The sequence below is a fragment of the Micromesistius poutassou genome (assembly GCF_964030765.1).
Source record: "Micromesistius poutassou genome assembly, chromosome: 9".
NCBI classification, from domain to species: domain Eukaryota; kingdom Metazoa; phylum Chordata; class Actinopteri; order Gadiformes; family Gadidae; genus Micromesistius; species Micromesistius poutassou.
The window spans coordinates 14,217,951-14,236,040 of NC_140279.1; the positions used below are offsets into that span (position 1 = coordinate 14,217,951).

The following is an 18,090-nucleotide window of genomic DNA, read 5'->3' on the forward strand; positions in this document are numbered from 1 at the left end:
GAGAAAGTAACGTATGAAGGATGGTACGGTCCAAATGCCGGTTCAGCTGTTAAACATGCCATGAAGAACATGTTTCGTTTTAATATTAGTTCCTCTTTATTGCTCGTCGTCGGTTTTTAATTCTAAAATAAAATGTCTCCACTACAATTACACCAGAATCCACAACCAGAATAATTTTAGCAACACCACCTAAAGGATACATGCATAAAATCTAATATAATAAAAGAAAATCCAATTGACAAGGTGCAATGCAAACAGAATATAATGAATTTAATGTTTTATCTTTTGACCTCCTTATTTTTCCCGCTTTGGCAATGTTGGCGTTTGTTTTGCATGCCAACCCCTAGCACACCTTTGTAAATATGAAACATCACTTTTTTCTGTCTGTTCACAATGATTGCACTATTGCACACGTCCTCCACATTGTAAATACTGTGTATGTACAGTGTATCTTTAATTTATCTGTTTATCCCTGGCACCCCAAAAACTGTTTGCTCATCCAGCCTCACAGTCACCTCCACCTGTGCTGATGAGCTCTACCTCTTGTGGGTGCCATGTGCCATTTGCGCTACCCAGTGTAGAAACCCCACGGACGTATTGATTACCTGAATGATTATGAGAGACCTCATCAGACCTCGTCATTTTTATATTGTTGATAGTCTACACAATTTCAGTTGCGTTGGTATTTAATTTCCATTTGCTTGTTTAGCTATGTTTGACAGTTAACAATGTTGGCGTATTACAATTCATTATGTGGGTAGGCTACTCTACTCTACTTCATTGCTGGTCGATATGTAACCATTTACTTTTATAGAAATTATTGATGGCATTTTTCATAAATAATTAGTTGGAAGTAATGTTTCTTAAGCAATAACATTGAACTGTATTTTTTCTAGGCCTACTTATATTTATCTTATATTTACTATGTGGTGTTATATGGATCAATCTTGCATATTTATGTTCCCAGATCAATAAAGTTCTTTCTCTTTTTATTTGAACTTCCAGTATGTCCCTTGATTATAGTATTACGGTGTGTACCTTGGTTATCAGCTATCATGAAATGGTGTCCAAGTGGCTGCATGTGTAAGAAATAGGATTTGAACAAAAAGTGTTACAATAAAAAAGCTTTATTTTTTTTCTGAGCAGTTTTTATAAAAACACAAAAATCCCCCCACTCCCAATTTTAACAAAACTTTTTTTTTTTTTACTGTGGGGAGACCGCTACATACAATGTGAAGAGGACAGCAAGTCAGTTCGGCTGGGGCAGAAGAGTGAAAGGGGGAACAAAAAAGGTAAAGAAGAAGTAGGGAAAGGCATGAGAGGCAGAACAGTGAAATTAATGAACAGTGTGATTAACACAAATGATTACCAAAAGATTGTTTTAATTACTGATTTATCAAATATGCAGAGAAGAGCATCATCGAATAAAGATTAAGGACCTGGAAAAGCTGTAAAACACTCGTAGCTACCCTTTGCGAATTTAGACGGTGGTGCTAGGCTGTCTTGGAGACGGAAAGAGTAAGCGTACCGTACCGTATCGGCGCACACATCTTTACTCTTATCGACAGGGACAGTATCTAATGTTAAAAGGCATTGGAGTCCATATTCTGAGTTTGTCGAGTTCAGGGGAAATGGTGTCGTGACAACAGTTGGTCTCGCCGCTGCACAGACATAACAATCATCATGGGAATGTTGTCGGGCTGTATATTCGGCCCATCGGAGCCAACGGTTGTCATCTGTATGACCAGTTCCGTATGAAACAGCGTCTTCTTTCGCCAAACTTGGAATAATATCTAGGTTGGGACCGCCTATAGGTAGAGGAGTAACCTCAGTGTCTACTTTAGTATTCGGGAAACCCCATCTCCAAAGAGCTAGAGAAATGCCCTTCCCAATTATTGGGATTCAAACATTTAGATTTGTCTGAACACCCGGGAAGTACTTCAATATTGAATTTACCTAGTGTATCTGCCCCCATAGACTCAGTCCCGATAAAATAGGAACCTTGGTCTTATTGATGTACATTTTTAATACTCACTATGACCTTATTACACTCCTGTTCCTCCTTCGTACACAAACGTCCCGATTGGTACTCAGCGGTGACTGACCATCGCACTGCGTAGACATGGAATGGATTGTAATAACCATTACGGTCAGTATTTGCAAAAACCTGAGACCATGTTTGACATGGTGCCTCTCACACGTATTTTGAGTCCCTCACTCTAGCCATAGCCCATTGTCTCCCACAATGAGTGAGTTCACACACATCCAGTGGAAATTAAGCAGTTTGTCCTTCATTAAGTGAAACACTATATGTCAGTACACCTGGTATTAATAACACAGAGTATATTACCAGAACTGAAACAGGTAGTCTTCTGTATGTATTAATAACACAGAGTATACTACCAGAAATGTAACAGGTAGTCTTCTTCTCTTTTTCCCAGGTCCTCCATGATGACGCTGTCTCTATCTTAGATGAAGGGCTGCATGTGCGTTATGAGACGAGGAGCAGCGTTCGGTGTCTGGATCTCACTCACTCACTCGCCTGGATTGTGTTGCTATGGGCTTAAAGGGGTTGTTGTTGGACTTCCTTCCGATGGTCTTTTTCGGGGCTCCTCTGGTAGAGCCGATGCTCATTTGCAGTGGTGGACGTGGACCCAAGGTCCTCTTCTGGGGACCTTTACTGCGGAGTAGGTGATTCAAAAGGATTGGTCGGATGTGGTAGGGCCTCCTTTACCTGCTCGTGCACCTGCTGGAGAGTTTTGGACAAAGAAGAACAATAAGCCAACATGTTGTCATCACTTTGTCCCAATGTTTCGACATCGCCGGTTAACGGGCCGATGCCTGTGTTCCGGGGGTGGGGGGGGCGAACAACACCTCATAAGGTGAAGAACCGGTTTTAGTACGCACCCGTGATCGCATGTGCATGAGCATGATGGGTAACACTATAGGCCAGCTGAAGCCCGTCTCGAGACAACATTTAGCGAGTTTGTTCTTCAAAGTACCGTTCTCTCTTTCTACTGCTCCTTCGTTCAGAAATCATTCGGTTAACAAAATGTGCACCGTTATCACTAGATATTTTACGCGGTGTACCCCCTCGCGGAATAATCTCGATTACATGCGCTTTTGCCACCGCAAGCGCGTCACAGGTCTGTTTGTAGTGCTGTATTGTAGTTTGTTGGAGACTCACAGTACCCCTGGGGAAGTCTGGTCCAAATATAGGTTTTTCCTTCAAATGTGAAAGCGAACCAAACTGGCTGTCTGTGTGTACCGGCATGCAAAAAAAATGCATTTGATAGATTGATCACTGAAAAATACTTAGTATCACCCGGAATTTGTGAGAGGATGGTGTAAGGATTACGTACCGTGACATGGATGCACTGCGGCGTTCACTGCTTTCAGGTCCGGCACGAATCTCCATTCCACTGGCTCTCCCAGTGCCCTGATCTTTTTAACTGGGAAAAAGTGTTCTAACAGGAGTTATAACATTCTACTATAACTCCTGCCTGGAAAAGTGACTCAAGGTGGTGGTGGGGGGGTGGAAGGGAAGGTTGGGTGGGGGAGAGGTGGGTTGGTAGGGGTGGGCCTGTATAACCAATTATAAGTATTGAGGGAAGCATTGAACGTAATAAGACAGACAAACTTTGATTTTGATGAAATACTGATGAAACCTTGATATTGATGAAATTCTGAAATTGCTCTTTTTTTATGTTTTGATGGACTTCCTGGTACCTAACTATGACGACCCACAGAAATTAATAAAATAAAATGATCTTAAAAAAAAAAAAGAATACCTTGTCCACATCCGCGTAACTTTGAAAGATGTCCCCCCTCCCCGTGGGCGTCGTCCACCCTGTTGCCTCACTGCATGCTTTCACCCAGGGACCCAAATCCCTCCCCTGATCCTTTTGCCCTTTGGCTAGGGACACATGCGGGAATGAGTAGGGTACATCAAATGGGGGAGGTCGCTCCCCCATTTGGAAACAGAAGATTCTGCATACATGGTGTTTATGCCTTTGGAGTTAGATTTTAACGTTTGTGCCGTAATGAATTCCACAACTGCCGCACATTCGGGACCTGCCCAAAACATTTCTTTAACCTTCAACTTTTCTACCCGTCTCTGCTCCTCTTCTCTTTCAAACCCCTTTTCCTCATACTCTATGACTTGCCCTGTCGATGTGTGTGCAGTACAATGTAAATGTTATGGCTCCATTAGCTGCGCACCTGGGGCAGCTCTGTCGCTGGCCATATTTACTAATTGTTGATTCACTTCTCCCGAGCACTGTGGGTACTAACTCTTACTGATAGATGTAGAGGGGAATATCTGGATTGCATGCCATCTAGGTAGTTGTTTCTCCTGAATCTACCAAGAAGATTCTACTTTATGTCCCTCTTATGTTTAGCTCTACGGTGGGAAGTGTTCACCATGGTGTTAAATCTAAATAGGCGTACGTTTCCGATGGGAAATGCTTTTTTTTCTAAATAGCTCATGGCTTGTGTAATATGCGTGGATGCGGTGTCTAGTGCGATACTTTCCGTACACTGCTCCTCTTTCCATCCGGGGCCTGGACACGTCTCAACCTCTCCCTCTGCCTCTCGCCCCTCGCCCGCATGTCAATCGCTGTAAGGCCCTCGGTAGCCTCTCTGAATGCCTGGGTTGTTGCGCTGGCTTTCCCTTCTTTTGTCGGGCTTAGGAGAGTTTTCACCAATGTCCATTTTCTCCGCAATTGTGACACAGGTTGCCCTCTTACTGTGCCCTCTACCCCCCGCCTCTTCCTCGGTCATATCGGAAACCATCCCGTCTCTGGAACTCCCCTCTGCCCCGGCCTTCTCCGTGGGCTTGTTCAGGCCTCTTCATTATGGTCACGCTGGCATCATGGAGGGCTATGGCTCTGGTCTCGTTGGTCCTGCTGTCTCTTTGCTTTGTCCTGGACGTGATCTGCATGCTGAACAACTTGCAATCGCTCGTGCTTCCAGCCAACCGGGTCATTTTTTATGTCATCAGCTGTCGTTCCCAACAGGCCATCCGAGAAGTAGCTCTTCACGTGGGCCTCCCATCCCGTAGTCAGCGTTGCCGTTGGCGGGCCGCTCGATGCCACAGTTCTCGTTAAACACATCTGTGATACGACTTAGATGTGTATAAACGTTTCCATCTTCAAATTGCCAGATGCTATGAACCTTGGCAAGGTTTACATTGACTGGATATATTCTGGTCAACGCCTGGACCAATGAGCAATGCAACGCGCCCTACCATAGCATGGTAGGGTGCGTTGATGTGGCCGTAGTCGACCTCCACCAGACGGAGATTGTCTGTTGCAGCTGGCATGGCTTGACTCACTCGTCCGATATTAGCGCCTAAATGGCGGGTTAGAAGGCAGCGAGTTCACCCTGGGTAGGTTTTATCTCCTGTATACAAATCTGGAGTTTTTCGGAGGAACCTTTGACCCCCGCACTGACGCACTCCCATGGTTTCGGGAGGGTTGCAATCGCCTCCTTCATGTCCTTATGGCTCCAATGGCGAAATGCCATCATCGGTCCGGCTTGACCTGCCACCTCCACCAGAGGGCACCACACCCCTTCAGCATCGGTATCGTCACCACTGCTCCCGAGGTGTCAAACCTTGCATGGGTGGCAGATCGAGTCACTGGATGGCTTCCCCCAACTTTGGTATACCCGACTTTTTCCTTTTCTTCTTTATCTCAGTTCCAGATGTGTATTCGGGTGGTGTCGGATATAGGGGAGCCGCGATGCGGGGCAGTTGCACTGGTTGGGGCTGAATAGCAGGAGGAGGAGGAGGAGGAGCGTTGTCCAGGTCCAGATCTATTTGAACAAAACTAGATGCAGATGAGTTACTTTTCTCCCCAGCCCTCCCCATATTACTTTGTTTTGTCTTGCATTCTTGTCTGTCGGTGTCTTCCTTCCATATACATCTCCCAATCTCCCTTATACCTATTTTTAACCCTTTGTTTTTAGTTTCCTCTTACTTCGCTATCATTTTCCCTTTTAATTTATCTAATTGTGTGACACTTAGGCTTCCCTTTGGCCAACCCAATTTTTCCCATTCGGCCTTGTTGCCATTTCACCATAGCTTTTTTCCATAAAAAAATATTTAATTAAAAAAATATATTTTAGAAACATTTTAGAAAGGCAAAGTTAAATAAAAGGGAATTTAAAAAGTGAGAAAATAAAGGCAAAGTTAGTAATAAAATAAAAAATAGAAGCATTGTACATTTTATTCTGCCAATTGTTCGTATTTGATTTTGTCCACACTTTGCTAGCCCTCTATGTACTTCCCACGACCCTCCGTTTTGGGATTAAAAGCCAGTTTCCAAAATCATATCCATTTTACCTAAAGTTAGATGCGTCTAATAAAAAAAAGAAAGAAAAAATAAAACCTAATTTTTTTTTATCCGCTTTATCGCTACACATTTATCCTCACGTGATCTGTACCACCCTGATGTTATTGATACGACTTATTCATTAAAAAAAAAGTTTACCAATGTGCACACACTCAGTATTAAGTAAAAACGTATACTAACCCTCCTAATATGTTAGGGGTCAATTTGACCCAATTGTCACATTGACCAATGTTAACCGTCTCTAAAAACTTGGGTCAACATACTTTTTTCAGCTCGATTTTTTATGACTTTTCCTAACTATGGGTTAAACATGGAAAACATGAAATTAACAAAACAAACAAAAAAAACATATCCTGTACACATTATTTACATGTCGGTGTTGTTGGGGTCATTTTGACCCCTAGCACTATTAAAACTCTATAAAACCCTAATTTCTATCTTGTTTTGGTTGTGTTGGATGATACTGAGGGCGTGTGCGTGCGTGCGTGCGTACCTGCATGCATGCATGCATGCAGCAAACATAACCGCAAGAACTCTGATAATTCACGCAGTATGTGGGATTGGGCAAACAATATACTATCCTTCCCAGTAATGTGGTTTACTGGGGATGAAAATGGATGAGCTTTGTGAATTCATGTCTAACAGAGTCCTTATGCAGACTCTCTGTTGCACGTCTTGCCAGATGGTTCATCCTTATTTTACAATATAAAGAGGATGCCATTTTCACCAGAAGATGTACGTGATTGTCCTCAACAGTGGTTTCGAACATGTGGTTGTGCAGCTCTGGGAACAATGTCTTACCAGCAGTGTATTCCAGTACTTGAGTGACAATGGCTGATGTTATACCATGTCCCTGGGGGAGTTTGCCGGAAGTTGTTCTCAAAATTCTCTGAAAGCAACGCTCCGACTCCCTGCACACAGCAACTATCCCGGCAGATGGTTTTGCCAAACCTCCACGATTCAACAGAATGAAGGGATGTACGGTGGATGTAGTAAGAGCGTCAGCGCAAGGCATGCAGGTATGCCTTTCCTTTAGCTTTTTGACCACAAGGCCTGCAATGTAGTTTATTGCAGCATCCTTGTAGTCGGACACATCAACATTTGGGGAGTGCTGGTATTCATGGTCAGCATGCTCCAAAGGCTCCACAGCCTTCGGATCAAACCTCGCTGCAGCAGCTGTGACATCCATGATGTTGGTATTATCACCTAGGATGCTGTTGCCTGTTCCTGTCTTCACTAGGGACTTTAAAAGACGCTTGTAGGCAGTTGTAAACTGTCTTGATGTGGGATTGTTGTTGAATCCACCACGTGCTCTCAGACAGGAGAAGAACAGCTGAAGGTGATCTTGGCTCAGCTTGTAGGTGAGGAGGTAATGGCATGGTGCATTTGGCTGGATGACCACTTCAAGGAAGATATTCCATGCACTTGCGCAACTGGCAATAAAGCCAACTACACAAGTTTTCTTCGGGCCTAAATGCACCAGCTTGCCTTTACTGTCTTTCAGTTCCAAGAGTGACCTTTGAGCCTTTAGCAGGATTTCCTGTACCCGGTCTTTGTTGGATGTCCTCATTGGAGCTTTGGAACCCTTACCCAAAGGGTTCCTGCTGTTAAGGACATTGAAGGCGGCATCAATGGTTCTCAGGAACTTCACTGTCTCCTCGCACCCCCTGAACTGTGGAAGATGCAACTGTGCGTTACAGTACTCAAGAGAATCTGCTACACTGCTGCTGAACACCTGAGCTGCAAGCTTCACCTGCATCTTCTGTTTCTCCCACTGTACATGAGCCATTTTTAACTTGTTTCCAAGTTTATTCAACTCCTCAATGTATTTCCAACAGATTTCTCCATTTGGAGTTCGGAGTAAACCTCCGTCAGCCAATGTGTTTCTGAGCAGCTTCAACATATGGCAAACATCCAGCATCACATGGACCAATTGTGATGGATCAGCAGGATGTGCAAAAGAGGATCTCATGTTATTGACATCCAATGTTGCTCCGAGGGCTCTCAGCATGGAAAAGTGGCATGACGGTCCATCGCATGTCAAGGAGACTGTACGAACTCCGGTGGCATGGAGTCGATGAAGGCATTCACTGATGATGTTGGCACGCTCTTCACCAGTCATTCCGTCAATGAGGAAATAGGCAACAGGGATTTTCCAGGAGTCGTTGATGGCTACAACCATGAGGACCAAGGCATCTTTGGCTGATGGTAGACTGTCATCAACAGTGCCACAGCCAAGGTCCACATATCCATGGTATCTTCCAGCTGCATATTCCACATGCTTTCGAATGGCCACTTCATCCAACATGAGAGCACACAGGATCTCCTTCCCTTCAACTTTTCTGCTCTGCACATGACATGCAAGAGCATTAAATGCAGGTTCAGTAAAACCGGGATCCGCTGAAATTTGGCTGTACCACATCCGGATGGTGTCGGGATGGGGCAGTACAAGGTCAAAAACATTACGCACAAAACTATAAGCTTTGGCGGAATAGAAGTGCAGTGTCATCGCAAATGAATGCAACTCCTTCGACACTTTCAATCTTTTACCCTGCACCCTTCTGGAGAGTAAGGTCTTATGGACTCCACTGAAGGAGTTCTCCAGCATTTCTGCACAGCCACTAGAAATTAGCAGTCTCTCCTTGAGAGTTGTGATGACCTGAGTTAAGCAGGAAACTTTTATCAATTTCCTACTCTTCTGCTGCACCAATCTATTTTTTTTTCTAATACATCCCAGTTTATTTTCAGCCTGCCTGTTGAAAAATATAGGAGATTTTCTCATTTCATAATAATGGTCAGCACTGTTTGGTGCTGTGGCTTCAGAAACATTAACCTGTACCTTAACAGATTCATCAACAATATTTGCAACCTCTGTGGCTTCAGAAACATTAACCTGTACCTTAACAGATTCATCAACAATATTTGCAACCTCTGTGGCTTCCGAAACATTAACCTGTACCTCAACAGCTTCATCAACAACACCTGCAACATCTAAAAAGTCTTTGCAGTAATTGTGTTCTTGAGTCACATTACTTATCTCTGCCCTTACATTAGATGGTGTTCCAGGGTTGCCGAAAAGGGTGGGGACTGCATCTGGCTTGAGTGTGCGATTGATGGTGAAGCAGTCCTCTGTGAAATGGCAGGCACATAGTCTGCTATACACATTAGGTACCCACATCGTGCGGTTGATGTTTTTCAACCACTGGCGGAGCCTTTTCTTCTGTCGGAGCGGGAGGCTGTGGAGAAATTATGTTTATTAACTTCAAGGATATTTCAGTCATTTTAAAAAACAATAGGAAGGAACACTATCATGTAGTAAAAATTAAACGTTATGTATTAGTCAGATATACTTTTCAGACAATTCCAGTATTTTGAACATTGAGCCCCCTTTCTGGTTTGTCTAGGATGAAATAGAGTGGTTGACACCGAAATTTTGACTATTTGTCTCGGTGATTTGGCTCATTTCAAATCGTCCCTGCCTGCTTCAGAATGGCTGGCTACGTGCATGCACAAACCTGTCCTTAAAACAACCCTAAACGTTTGTTTTCAGAAATGTGCAACTCACCGAGTGGTTAGTGGTGTTTGTTGATGTTCCAAATCAAGTATCGTAGCGAGATACGGTTTCTGTTCTGTTGGAAGACTCATTGCTCGTTGGCCGGAAACGGAAAGGAGGGGCTGTTTACGTTTGGTTGTAGTCTTTTCGCTCGGTTCTAGCCCTACTGTTGAGACGGAGAACCGAGCGAAAAGACTACACCCAAACGTAAACAGCCCTCCTTTCCTTTTCCGGCCAACGAGCAATGATGGTGCTATCCATTTGTATGATTTACGCCCTAGTCATAAGGTGTAAATCTCCCAGCTTTCTTGCAGTATTTCACAGAGGAACGCCCCCTTTTGGTCGGTCCCACCTGCTATTCTGAAAGTAGAGCAAGTTCAGTGATGGTGTGTTCCAGATGCCTCGGACCCCAGCCTTCCGAGTTGCACTTGTGACGTAATTTCCTGTCTTGTAGCACTTATAGCGTTCCCGTTCGTCTTTGTGATTGTGTCATGTCATTGGCTAGTCATTGTTATTGTTAGCTACAGTAGCCTCTTTAGCAAACCAGCTTGAAAACGAACAACACAACTTTACATTGTATTGTGTGGTATTTATGAGTAGCGTTTACTTAGCTTACTATAAAGGATGAAACGGAGCTTCGCATTCTGTTGCTTTATTGCTGGAGAACTAAACAGAACTCGCGCCCAGGGCATCACATCTGGTTGGCGCTTATACTACCGTAATGATGTAAGCAGTACGTGCAAGCTTATGGTAAACATTAACATTGATTCAGACTACTGGCGTGATCTGAATATTACATATTGCACGCACAGCAAGACCGTGCAATGCATCCATTGGTGACCTGAATAAAGTAGCAATGTAATCAAGTCTGTGAGAACATTTAAGAAAATAAATCTCTTCACGGACGCAGCCATTTTTGTTGAGCGTGTCATTACTGAGCTCGGTCTACTCTCAGAATTCCGAGGGGGCCGACCAAAAGGGGGCGTGCCCCTGCGAAATGCCACAAGAAAGCACACCATGAGGCCGACCATACGACCCGACAACAAAAATGGCTGCGCCCGTAAAGACATTTATTTTCTTTGTATTTGTATCACAATGGTGATTTTAATGTCGCTCTTACACTGCTCTTACACACTTGATTACATTGCTACTTCATTCCAGTCACCAATTTTTGCATTGCACAGGCTTGCTGTGCGTGCAATACAATGTAAAGTTGTGTTGTTTGTTTTCGAGCTGGTTTGCTAAAGAGGCTAACAATAACAATGACTAGCCAATGAGAAACGGGAAAGCCAAGTGCTGCAAACCAGGAAATTACGTCACGTTCTCGCTAGAGCATGTCGGACGTACCCATAGATATATATACTGACTGATATCGCATTTGGCTTCTAAGCATGCGTCAACAATGCCTCAATGTTGCCGCGGGGTAACCACCTACCTAAATGAATGAACGTCGATGGGGCAGAGGTCCTTTCCCAGTCTAAATCACTCTAAAACGCCTTATTTTAAGGCAATATTCAAACGGGTTGGTTTCTGACATAGGTCTAATGATAGTAAAAAAAAAGTTTTAATTTATTTTTACTAGCATTACCACAGACAGACGTTTGACCCGACCCGATTGAAGATTTCCTTAAAAAAGGCGTAGAGTGATTTTGACTGGGAAAGGACTTCTGTCCCATCGACATTCATTCAGGTGGGTGGTTACCCCGCGGCAAGATGGCGGCGGCATTGACGTATATGTTCCACTGAACAGCGCAGCTCACACGATATCTAGTCAGTATATTGGTGCCTTCTATTTGTCTCGTAATCGCGACTTGCAGCTCGGGTGTGGCGTCACATCCGTCTCGTAAAACGAGTGACCCCGTTCTATTTGGCACACAACAAGACGAGTCGGAGCTCTGCTTTCTGCTCAAGAATCGGCATTGTTGTCATAGCAACATGGAGCATCTCTCAGCGGCACAAGCTACAAAATAGGCGGTATTTAACACATAAGAAGACTGTAACGACATGCCTATAGGTAACAGTATACAGTGCTATGTGTACGACTTCTTCATTTGGTTACAACAAAAACACAAGTGCTTAAAATAGTAGTAAACCACAATGTTTACTACATGTGATGCTCGGAGTAGCCATCTTTGTTACTGAACTCGGGGTCCTCTGAGTTCAGACGAGTTGACGAGTCGTTTTTCCGACCTCGGGGGTGTTCTATTTGCAACTTCCGGTTTGTAACTCGGAAATCCGACTCGCAGATCGAGTCGGGTGGACAAATAGAAGGCACCATATATCTATGGGACTTACCGGCGTACCATACAAATGGATAGCCATACAACAATAGGCCTATAAAATAGTGTATAACAAATTTGTACACTTCAATCTAAAGTTTAAAACTGCATCGATAACATGATCTCTAAGCCTAACAAATAACTTAGCTCCAACTTTAAGTTAATGTTAGCTTACTGCATGGTGGAATAAAAATGTTATTTGACGATTTTACTTTTATTATTATTAATTATTAGTTTAGAAATTAACTTTCAAATACCTGTAAAGGGATATCTTGGATTCCGATCGAGTCACGCAGTTGACAGCAACACAACCAGTCATTTTCGTATTGACTGATGACTCTCTTATCAAGTGAGTTAGGTGGAAAGGGGAGATTGTTAGCTTGTTAAATTGTTAATTCATAGAGAACAGCTTTCCCATGCCCCACTCCGATCCCTCACCGTGGTCGCTAGGTACATATATATATATATATATATGGCTAGGTACCTATAAAGAAAAGGACAGCGTATTAAAACATGGCAACTTCAAGGATAGAATTTCTTCCGCATCGTGGGAGCCTAGCCACGCCCTAGTGCATGACGCGCAGTGTACGTTTTACGACGTTCCGGATGTAGAAATATTATCGTAAGTCCCGCCCCTTCCGGTCATCGTAAAATATGAATGGGTTTCAATGGAGAGAAAGTATTTATTTTCAGCGAGAGGTCTGAGCGAGCCGAGCACAGTCGCATTGTTTACCGACCATGGAAGTATAACAGCAAGCAACACATTTTAAATCAAATAACGTAATTCTAAAAATAATAATCATGGATTAAAGCAAGTGCAGAAGAAGTTTATCTTCAGTGTGATTTAAAACTCTCGGGGATGGTACAGGGAGAGGGCATTGGCAGCAATCGATGGAGGAGGCAGTGAGGTGTGCAGGAAGACAACAACTGGAGTACGACGGACAGGGATCTGAATGACAGAAATACAGTTTTGAGAATTTTTAAACCTTTATATCAACATTCAGAGGATATCAGGCCTACTGTATGTAAATACGATTAAAGATTAAAGATGTCTAGGTAGTATAACTGATAACTGTAAATGACAGGCGTTGCTTTTGATGGAGCCATAATGTTATATTAATAATAATAATAAAATGCATTTTATTTATGGGCACCTTTCAGGCCACTTAAGGACACCTTACATGTATAATTAATAAAAGATTTAAAACACTTGCACAATGCCAGTTTGAAGATGTGGGTCTTAAGACCTGATTTGATTGTGGGGAGAGAGAGTTTTAGTGTGACGGATGGAATGCGGGAGAGAGTTCCAGAGACGGGGTACGGGGTACGGCTGAAAACGCGGGACCCCATGGATGACAGCCGTGGTTGTGATGAGGAGCAACAGACTCATCCCACTGGACTTCAACCACTAGCACACTTTTGTTACTATGAAACTTCATTGTATCTGAAAAAAAAAATATGTATACATATATAATTAATGTTTTATCTTTTGACCTCCTTATTTTTCACCTGCTTTGGCAATGTTAACGTTTGTTTCGCATGCCAACCCCTAGCACACCTTTGTAAATATGAAACAACACTTTTTCTGTCTGTTCACAATGATTGCACTATTGCACACGTCCTCCACATTGTAAATACTGTGTATGTACAGTGTATCTTTAATTTATCTGTTTATCCACAATTTTCCACCGCCCCGTGATGCTTTGCGCAAATGGTGTGCTTCACTACCGGTTATACGAGATCGATGTAAACAATTATTTAGTTTTGTACATCCTCAAACGGCACACGTTGAGAATGAGAGAGAGACCAATTGAAACTACTAACTACTACCCCCCCTCCCCCCATTCAAAAACACCTACAAGAAATCACGCACGCAGACAGCCGGTAGAGGGTGACACAGACCGTTTATAGCGCTGTCTATTTTCGTTTCGTCATTTCGTAAACTAAAATGTGTCCTACATAATGGGCTATTTTAATCATAAAGGGTATGAATCAGAAATACAAAAATACTTACAACTTACAAATAGACCTTGTCTGATATACATGTCGTGTAGTGTAAATAAACATACTGGGCTTCAATGTTAGAGGGATTACTTATTGTTCTACTGTAGGTCAACACATAAAACTTTACAAGAACATATTTATTTTACAATCATTACTCTTTTTTTTTTTACTCTTTATTGTGCCAACCCCTTGATATGCAAAGTAAGTTCAGCATTGTCCGGTTAGTAGCCTACACAAGTATCGGCGTCGATCACTCCTCCGTGTATGCAACACAGTGAGACAGACTGCATATCAAGCATAAGCTCCACTTTTGGTTTCGCCCGCCTCTCTCCTCATCTCCCCCCGCAGCCACCGGAGTGGTTCGTCCCTCGTATATAAACCTCGAGGACAGTCTGCAAGATAACAGATGCCAGAATCTGTCCGTCGGACAAGATCAACCTGAAAAACACTACAATGGACAAGAACGAAACGAAGCATGGATAAATGAAGAGTTGTTACCTCGCCAACTTCGTTTACGTGGAGTGGCTGATATTTAACCAGGATAATTACGCACTGAGCAGCAAGTTAACTAGGCTTTATTGATGTTGACTGGAAGCAAGCATATGATGCTGCCCTGGAAGAAGAATAAGTTCGACCTGATCGAGGAAGACAAGCAGTCCAAGCAGCAGAAGGGCTATGCCGTGAGCCTCAACTACTCGGCGCTCACCTCCTTCGCCAAGTCGTGCCCGGAGAGCGCACTCAACCGGGTGGGCAGCATGTTCAAGTCCAAGAGGAAAAAGGTGAAGATCACCAGCGAGGACCCCACGTACACGGTGCTGTACCTGGGCAACGCGACCACCATCCAGTCCAAGGGAGAGGGCTGCACGGACGTGGCCGTGAGCAAGATCTGGGGCAAGAGCGAGATGGGCAAGAACGGCACCAAGATGAAGCTGACGGTGAGCTCGCAGGGCATCCGTATGGTGCACGTGGACGACAAGGCACGGAGACCGGGACATTTGTATCTGCTGCACCGGATAACGTATTGCGTGGCAGACCCGAGGCTACCCAGGATCTTCGCGTGGGTGTACAGGCACGAGATGAAGCACAAGGCGGTGATGCTGAGGTGCCACGCGGTGCTGGTGTCCAAGCCGGAGAAGGCGAAGGCCATGGCGCTGCTCCTATACCAGACCTCGGCCACGGCTCTGGCCGAGTTCAAGAGACTGAAGCGACGGGACGACGCCAGGCACCAGCAGCAGCAGCTGATCGGGGAGCAGACCATCCCACTGGTGCCCCTGCGGAAGCTTCTGAACGGACAGTGTTATTACAAACCCCCGGTGGAGCGCAGCCGTAGCGCGCCCAAGCTGGGCTCCATCACGGAGGACTTGGTGGGCGAGGAGGAGGAGGAGAAGGCGATGCACTTTGAGTGCGAGGACATTCTGGACACGGACGATGATTGCGTGGACAATGGCAAACAGGAGTTGTCGCAGATGATAAACGACCTAGGGGAGATGTGCATAGGGAACGACGTGCAGACACTGAAGGCTGACCTGCGGGTCACCAGGCTGCTGTCCGGGGAGAGCACGGGCAGCGAGTCGTCGATAGAGAGCAACCAGGAGACGAACCATTTCACGCATGGGTTCGAGGAGTCAAAGGTCCACGAAATTGCGTAAAAAGAGACTTGGGCCACACGTTTATGGAGACATTTAAGTCTCCGTGATAACATTTTCGTTTGTTGCTTTTCCACTCTGTTCTGTGCCTCGACAACTTGAAAAAAAGGATCAAAGACCTGAATGGCCCGAGACAATAACCAGCAGTTAAACACAGTGCATGTCTGTCCGAGAGATTATGGATGAAACCCATATATGGGCGCGTCCGGTGCGTGCGTCTGCTCTACACTAATTCCACCTCTTTTAATTAAGAGGATTTGTATTAGGTTAAAACTTGTTTACCCAACCTGTCTCTCTGGTAGAAACGTGAATATTGTGTTCAAAGACTCCCTCAACCCTCAACTTTAATCAAGACACTCGATTGTTAAAGAACGGTCTCCAACGGATTCAGTTCTTCCTATAAGACATTGTTAAATGACATCCCGAGGGGCTTTTACGTTAACTTTTCTTTTTTGCACTGTTGTGGAATTAAGTCGAGTACTAGGCTCCGTGTTTGCCCTGTAATAACTCCTCGCAGAATGTTGTCATAAACATGAACGTCATATCTTTGCTGTGCAAAAGAAAAACAACCCTAATGTATTTAGATGTACAAAGTCAGATTCATGAGTATATACATTTTTGTTATTTTTTGAAGAAGAGAAACGGTTTATGTCAACCTCACAAGATGACGAATAAAAAACGAAATGAGAAATATAACAACGTGTTGTGTTTTTATATGCGTGCCAGAGGTGCGTGGGAACACACGTAGGCCCATTTACCACCTCGGCATGCTAACGAGGTTCCAATCTGCAGTCTCAGGAATGAGGTCAGATGCATGATGGGTTAGCAATGCATAAATGTCACATAAATGTCATGGTCACACAAGCAAAAACAAAAAACACTCACAACATCTCAACGCAATAACGTCCATGTACCGTGACACTGATTGGATACCATGTGCAGGTGGACAGCACAAGCCCCCCCCCCCGGAATGTGTATAATAATCCATGAAAGGCCCATTGAACACCAATAGGCAATGAAGGAATCCCCCCCCCCCCCGTCATTATCTGAAGATAAGAATACATCTAATGATGTAGGGCATGTCAGAGCATCAAAGCAGAGGACCGCGTCATAGCTCCTCGCGCAGACAAACTTGCTGACTGTTCCTCTATCTGCCCTCATGACCTCTCCCCCATCCAGCTGTACACAATGTTCTCTGTACCACTTGTGAATCCCCCCAAGACCCCAGAAGCTGCTTCATAAACCTACAGGCAATACGACAAAACACGAGGGACTGCACGTCTAGTTTGTTTTGTGTCTATAGGTGGTTAGATTCCCAGCAGAACAGTCCCAGCTTCCATGTCTAATTCATGCAGCCCCTAACCATATACTAAGTACCCTGAAGTAACTTCCTTTGTATAAAGTGTGACTTAAATAACGTTATAGTAATAGCAAATAACAGTGAATAGGAACTAAAGACAGAGAAAATATAACCATTCTTGCCAACGATTTCTGCATCTCTCTCAGGGATCAAAACAGTTTGTGCTCTCTAAGAACAGACCCAAGCTATGCCCTGCTGCGGTCACTGTGACAGAAGCCCCGAACACACTCGCACTTGACATGTCATTTCCTTCTCAAACTCAACTAAAAAGGCCCATACAGTTGGGCCAGCCGGCTGTGTGCATATAGCTCCCACCTTGCCATATGACCCGCCATATAAACATCACAAAGTTGCATTCCTTGCTTATCTGTGTCGCATTGCAGCCCACTTATAAACTAGTATTAATGAGAAGCTATATCGTGTCAGAGGACTCTGCTCTCACCTATGATGGAAGTTTAGTATACGCTGTATTAATGATATTCTTGTGTGATATTATATTTATTGTATTTGATGGAGGTTTTTGAAATACATGTTTCAGCACGGGGGTCCGGGTGTAGGTCTACATCAAACCCTTTATAACCTTGGTGGTGGTGATGTCACGCTTTCCCAATTTAGTTAGACAGGACCACTTTTGAGAAGTGGTGAAATGGATTATCCCATCTGTCTGTCACCCATCTCTCTCTCTCTCTCTCTCTCTCTCTCTCTCTCTCTCTCTCTCTCTCTCTCTCTCTCACTTTCTCTCTCTTCTCACTTTCTTTCTTCCTCTCGCTCTCCCTCTCTCCCTCCCCCTCTCCCCCGCTGAACAGAGAGTTAGAAGGCCGAACGTTAACACACTAGCTATGTATTAGCACCTCAGTGGTGAGGTCTAATAATAGTGCGTGAATAGGACGCG

General features: G+C 44.2%; 1 protein-coding gene and 1 long non-coding RNA gene across 2 annotated transcripts; one reads left to right on the plus strand and one right to left on the minus strand.

The window, feature by feature from the left end:
- Positions 1 to 1,143: 1,143 nt before the first annotated feature.
- LOC311352679 lies at positions 1,144 to 12,729 on the minus strand. The gene is made up of 3 exons (XR_014636930.1): positions 12,446 to 12,729; positions 3,363 to 9,592; positions 1,144 to 2,749 (listed from the first exon to the last, which is right to left on the minus strand). It is a non-coding gene; the product is annotated as an uncharacterized lncRNA (long non-coding RNA).
- A 1,891-nt stretch (positions 12,730 to 14,620) lies between these two features.
- Positions 14,621 to 16,512, plus strand: fam43a (family with sequence similarity 43 member A). Its single transcript, XM_084473016.1, has one exon. The coding sequence runs from the start codon at positions 14,774 to 14,776 to the stop codon at positions 15,839 to 15,841; it is 1,068 nt and encodes a 355-aa protein (XP_084329142.1). The 5' UTR covers positions 14,621 to 14,773; the 3' UTR covers positions 15,842 to 16,512.
- The last annotated feature ends 1,578 nt before the right edge of the window (positions 16,513 to 18,090 follow it).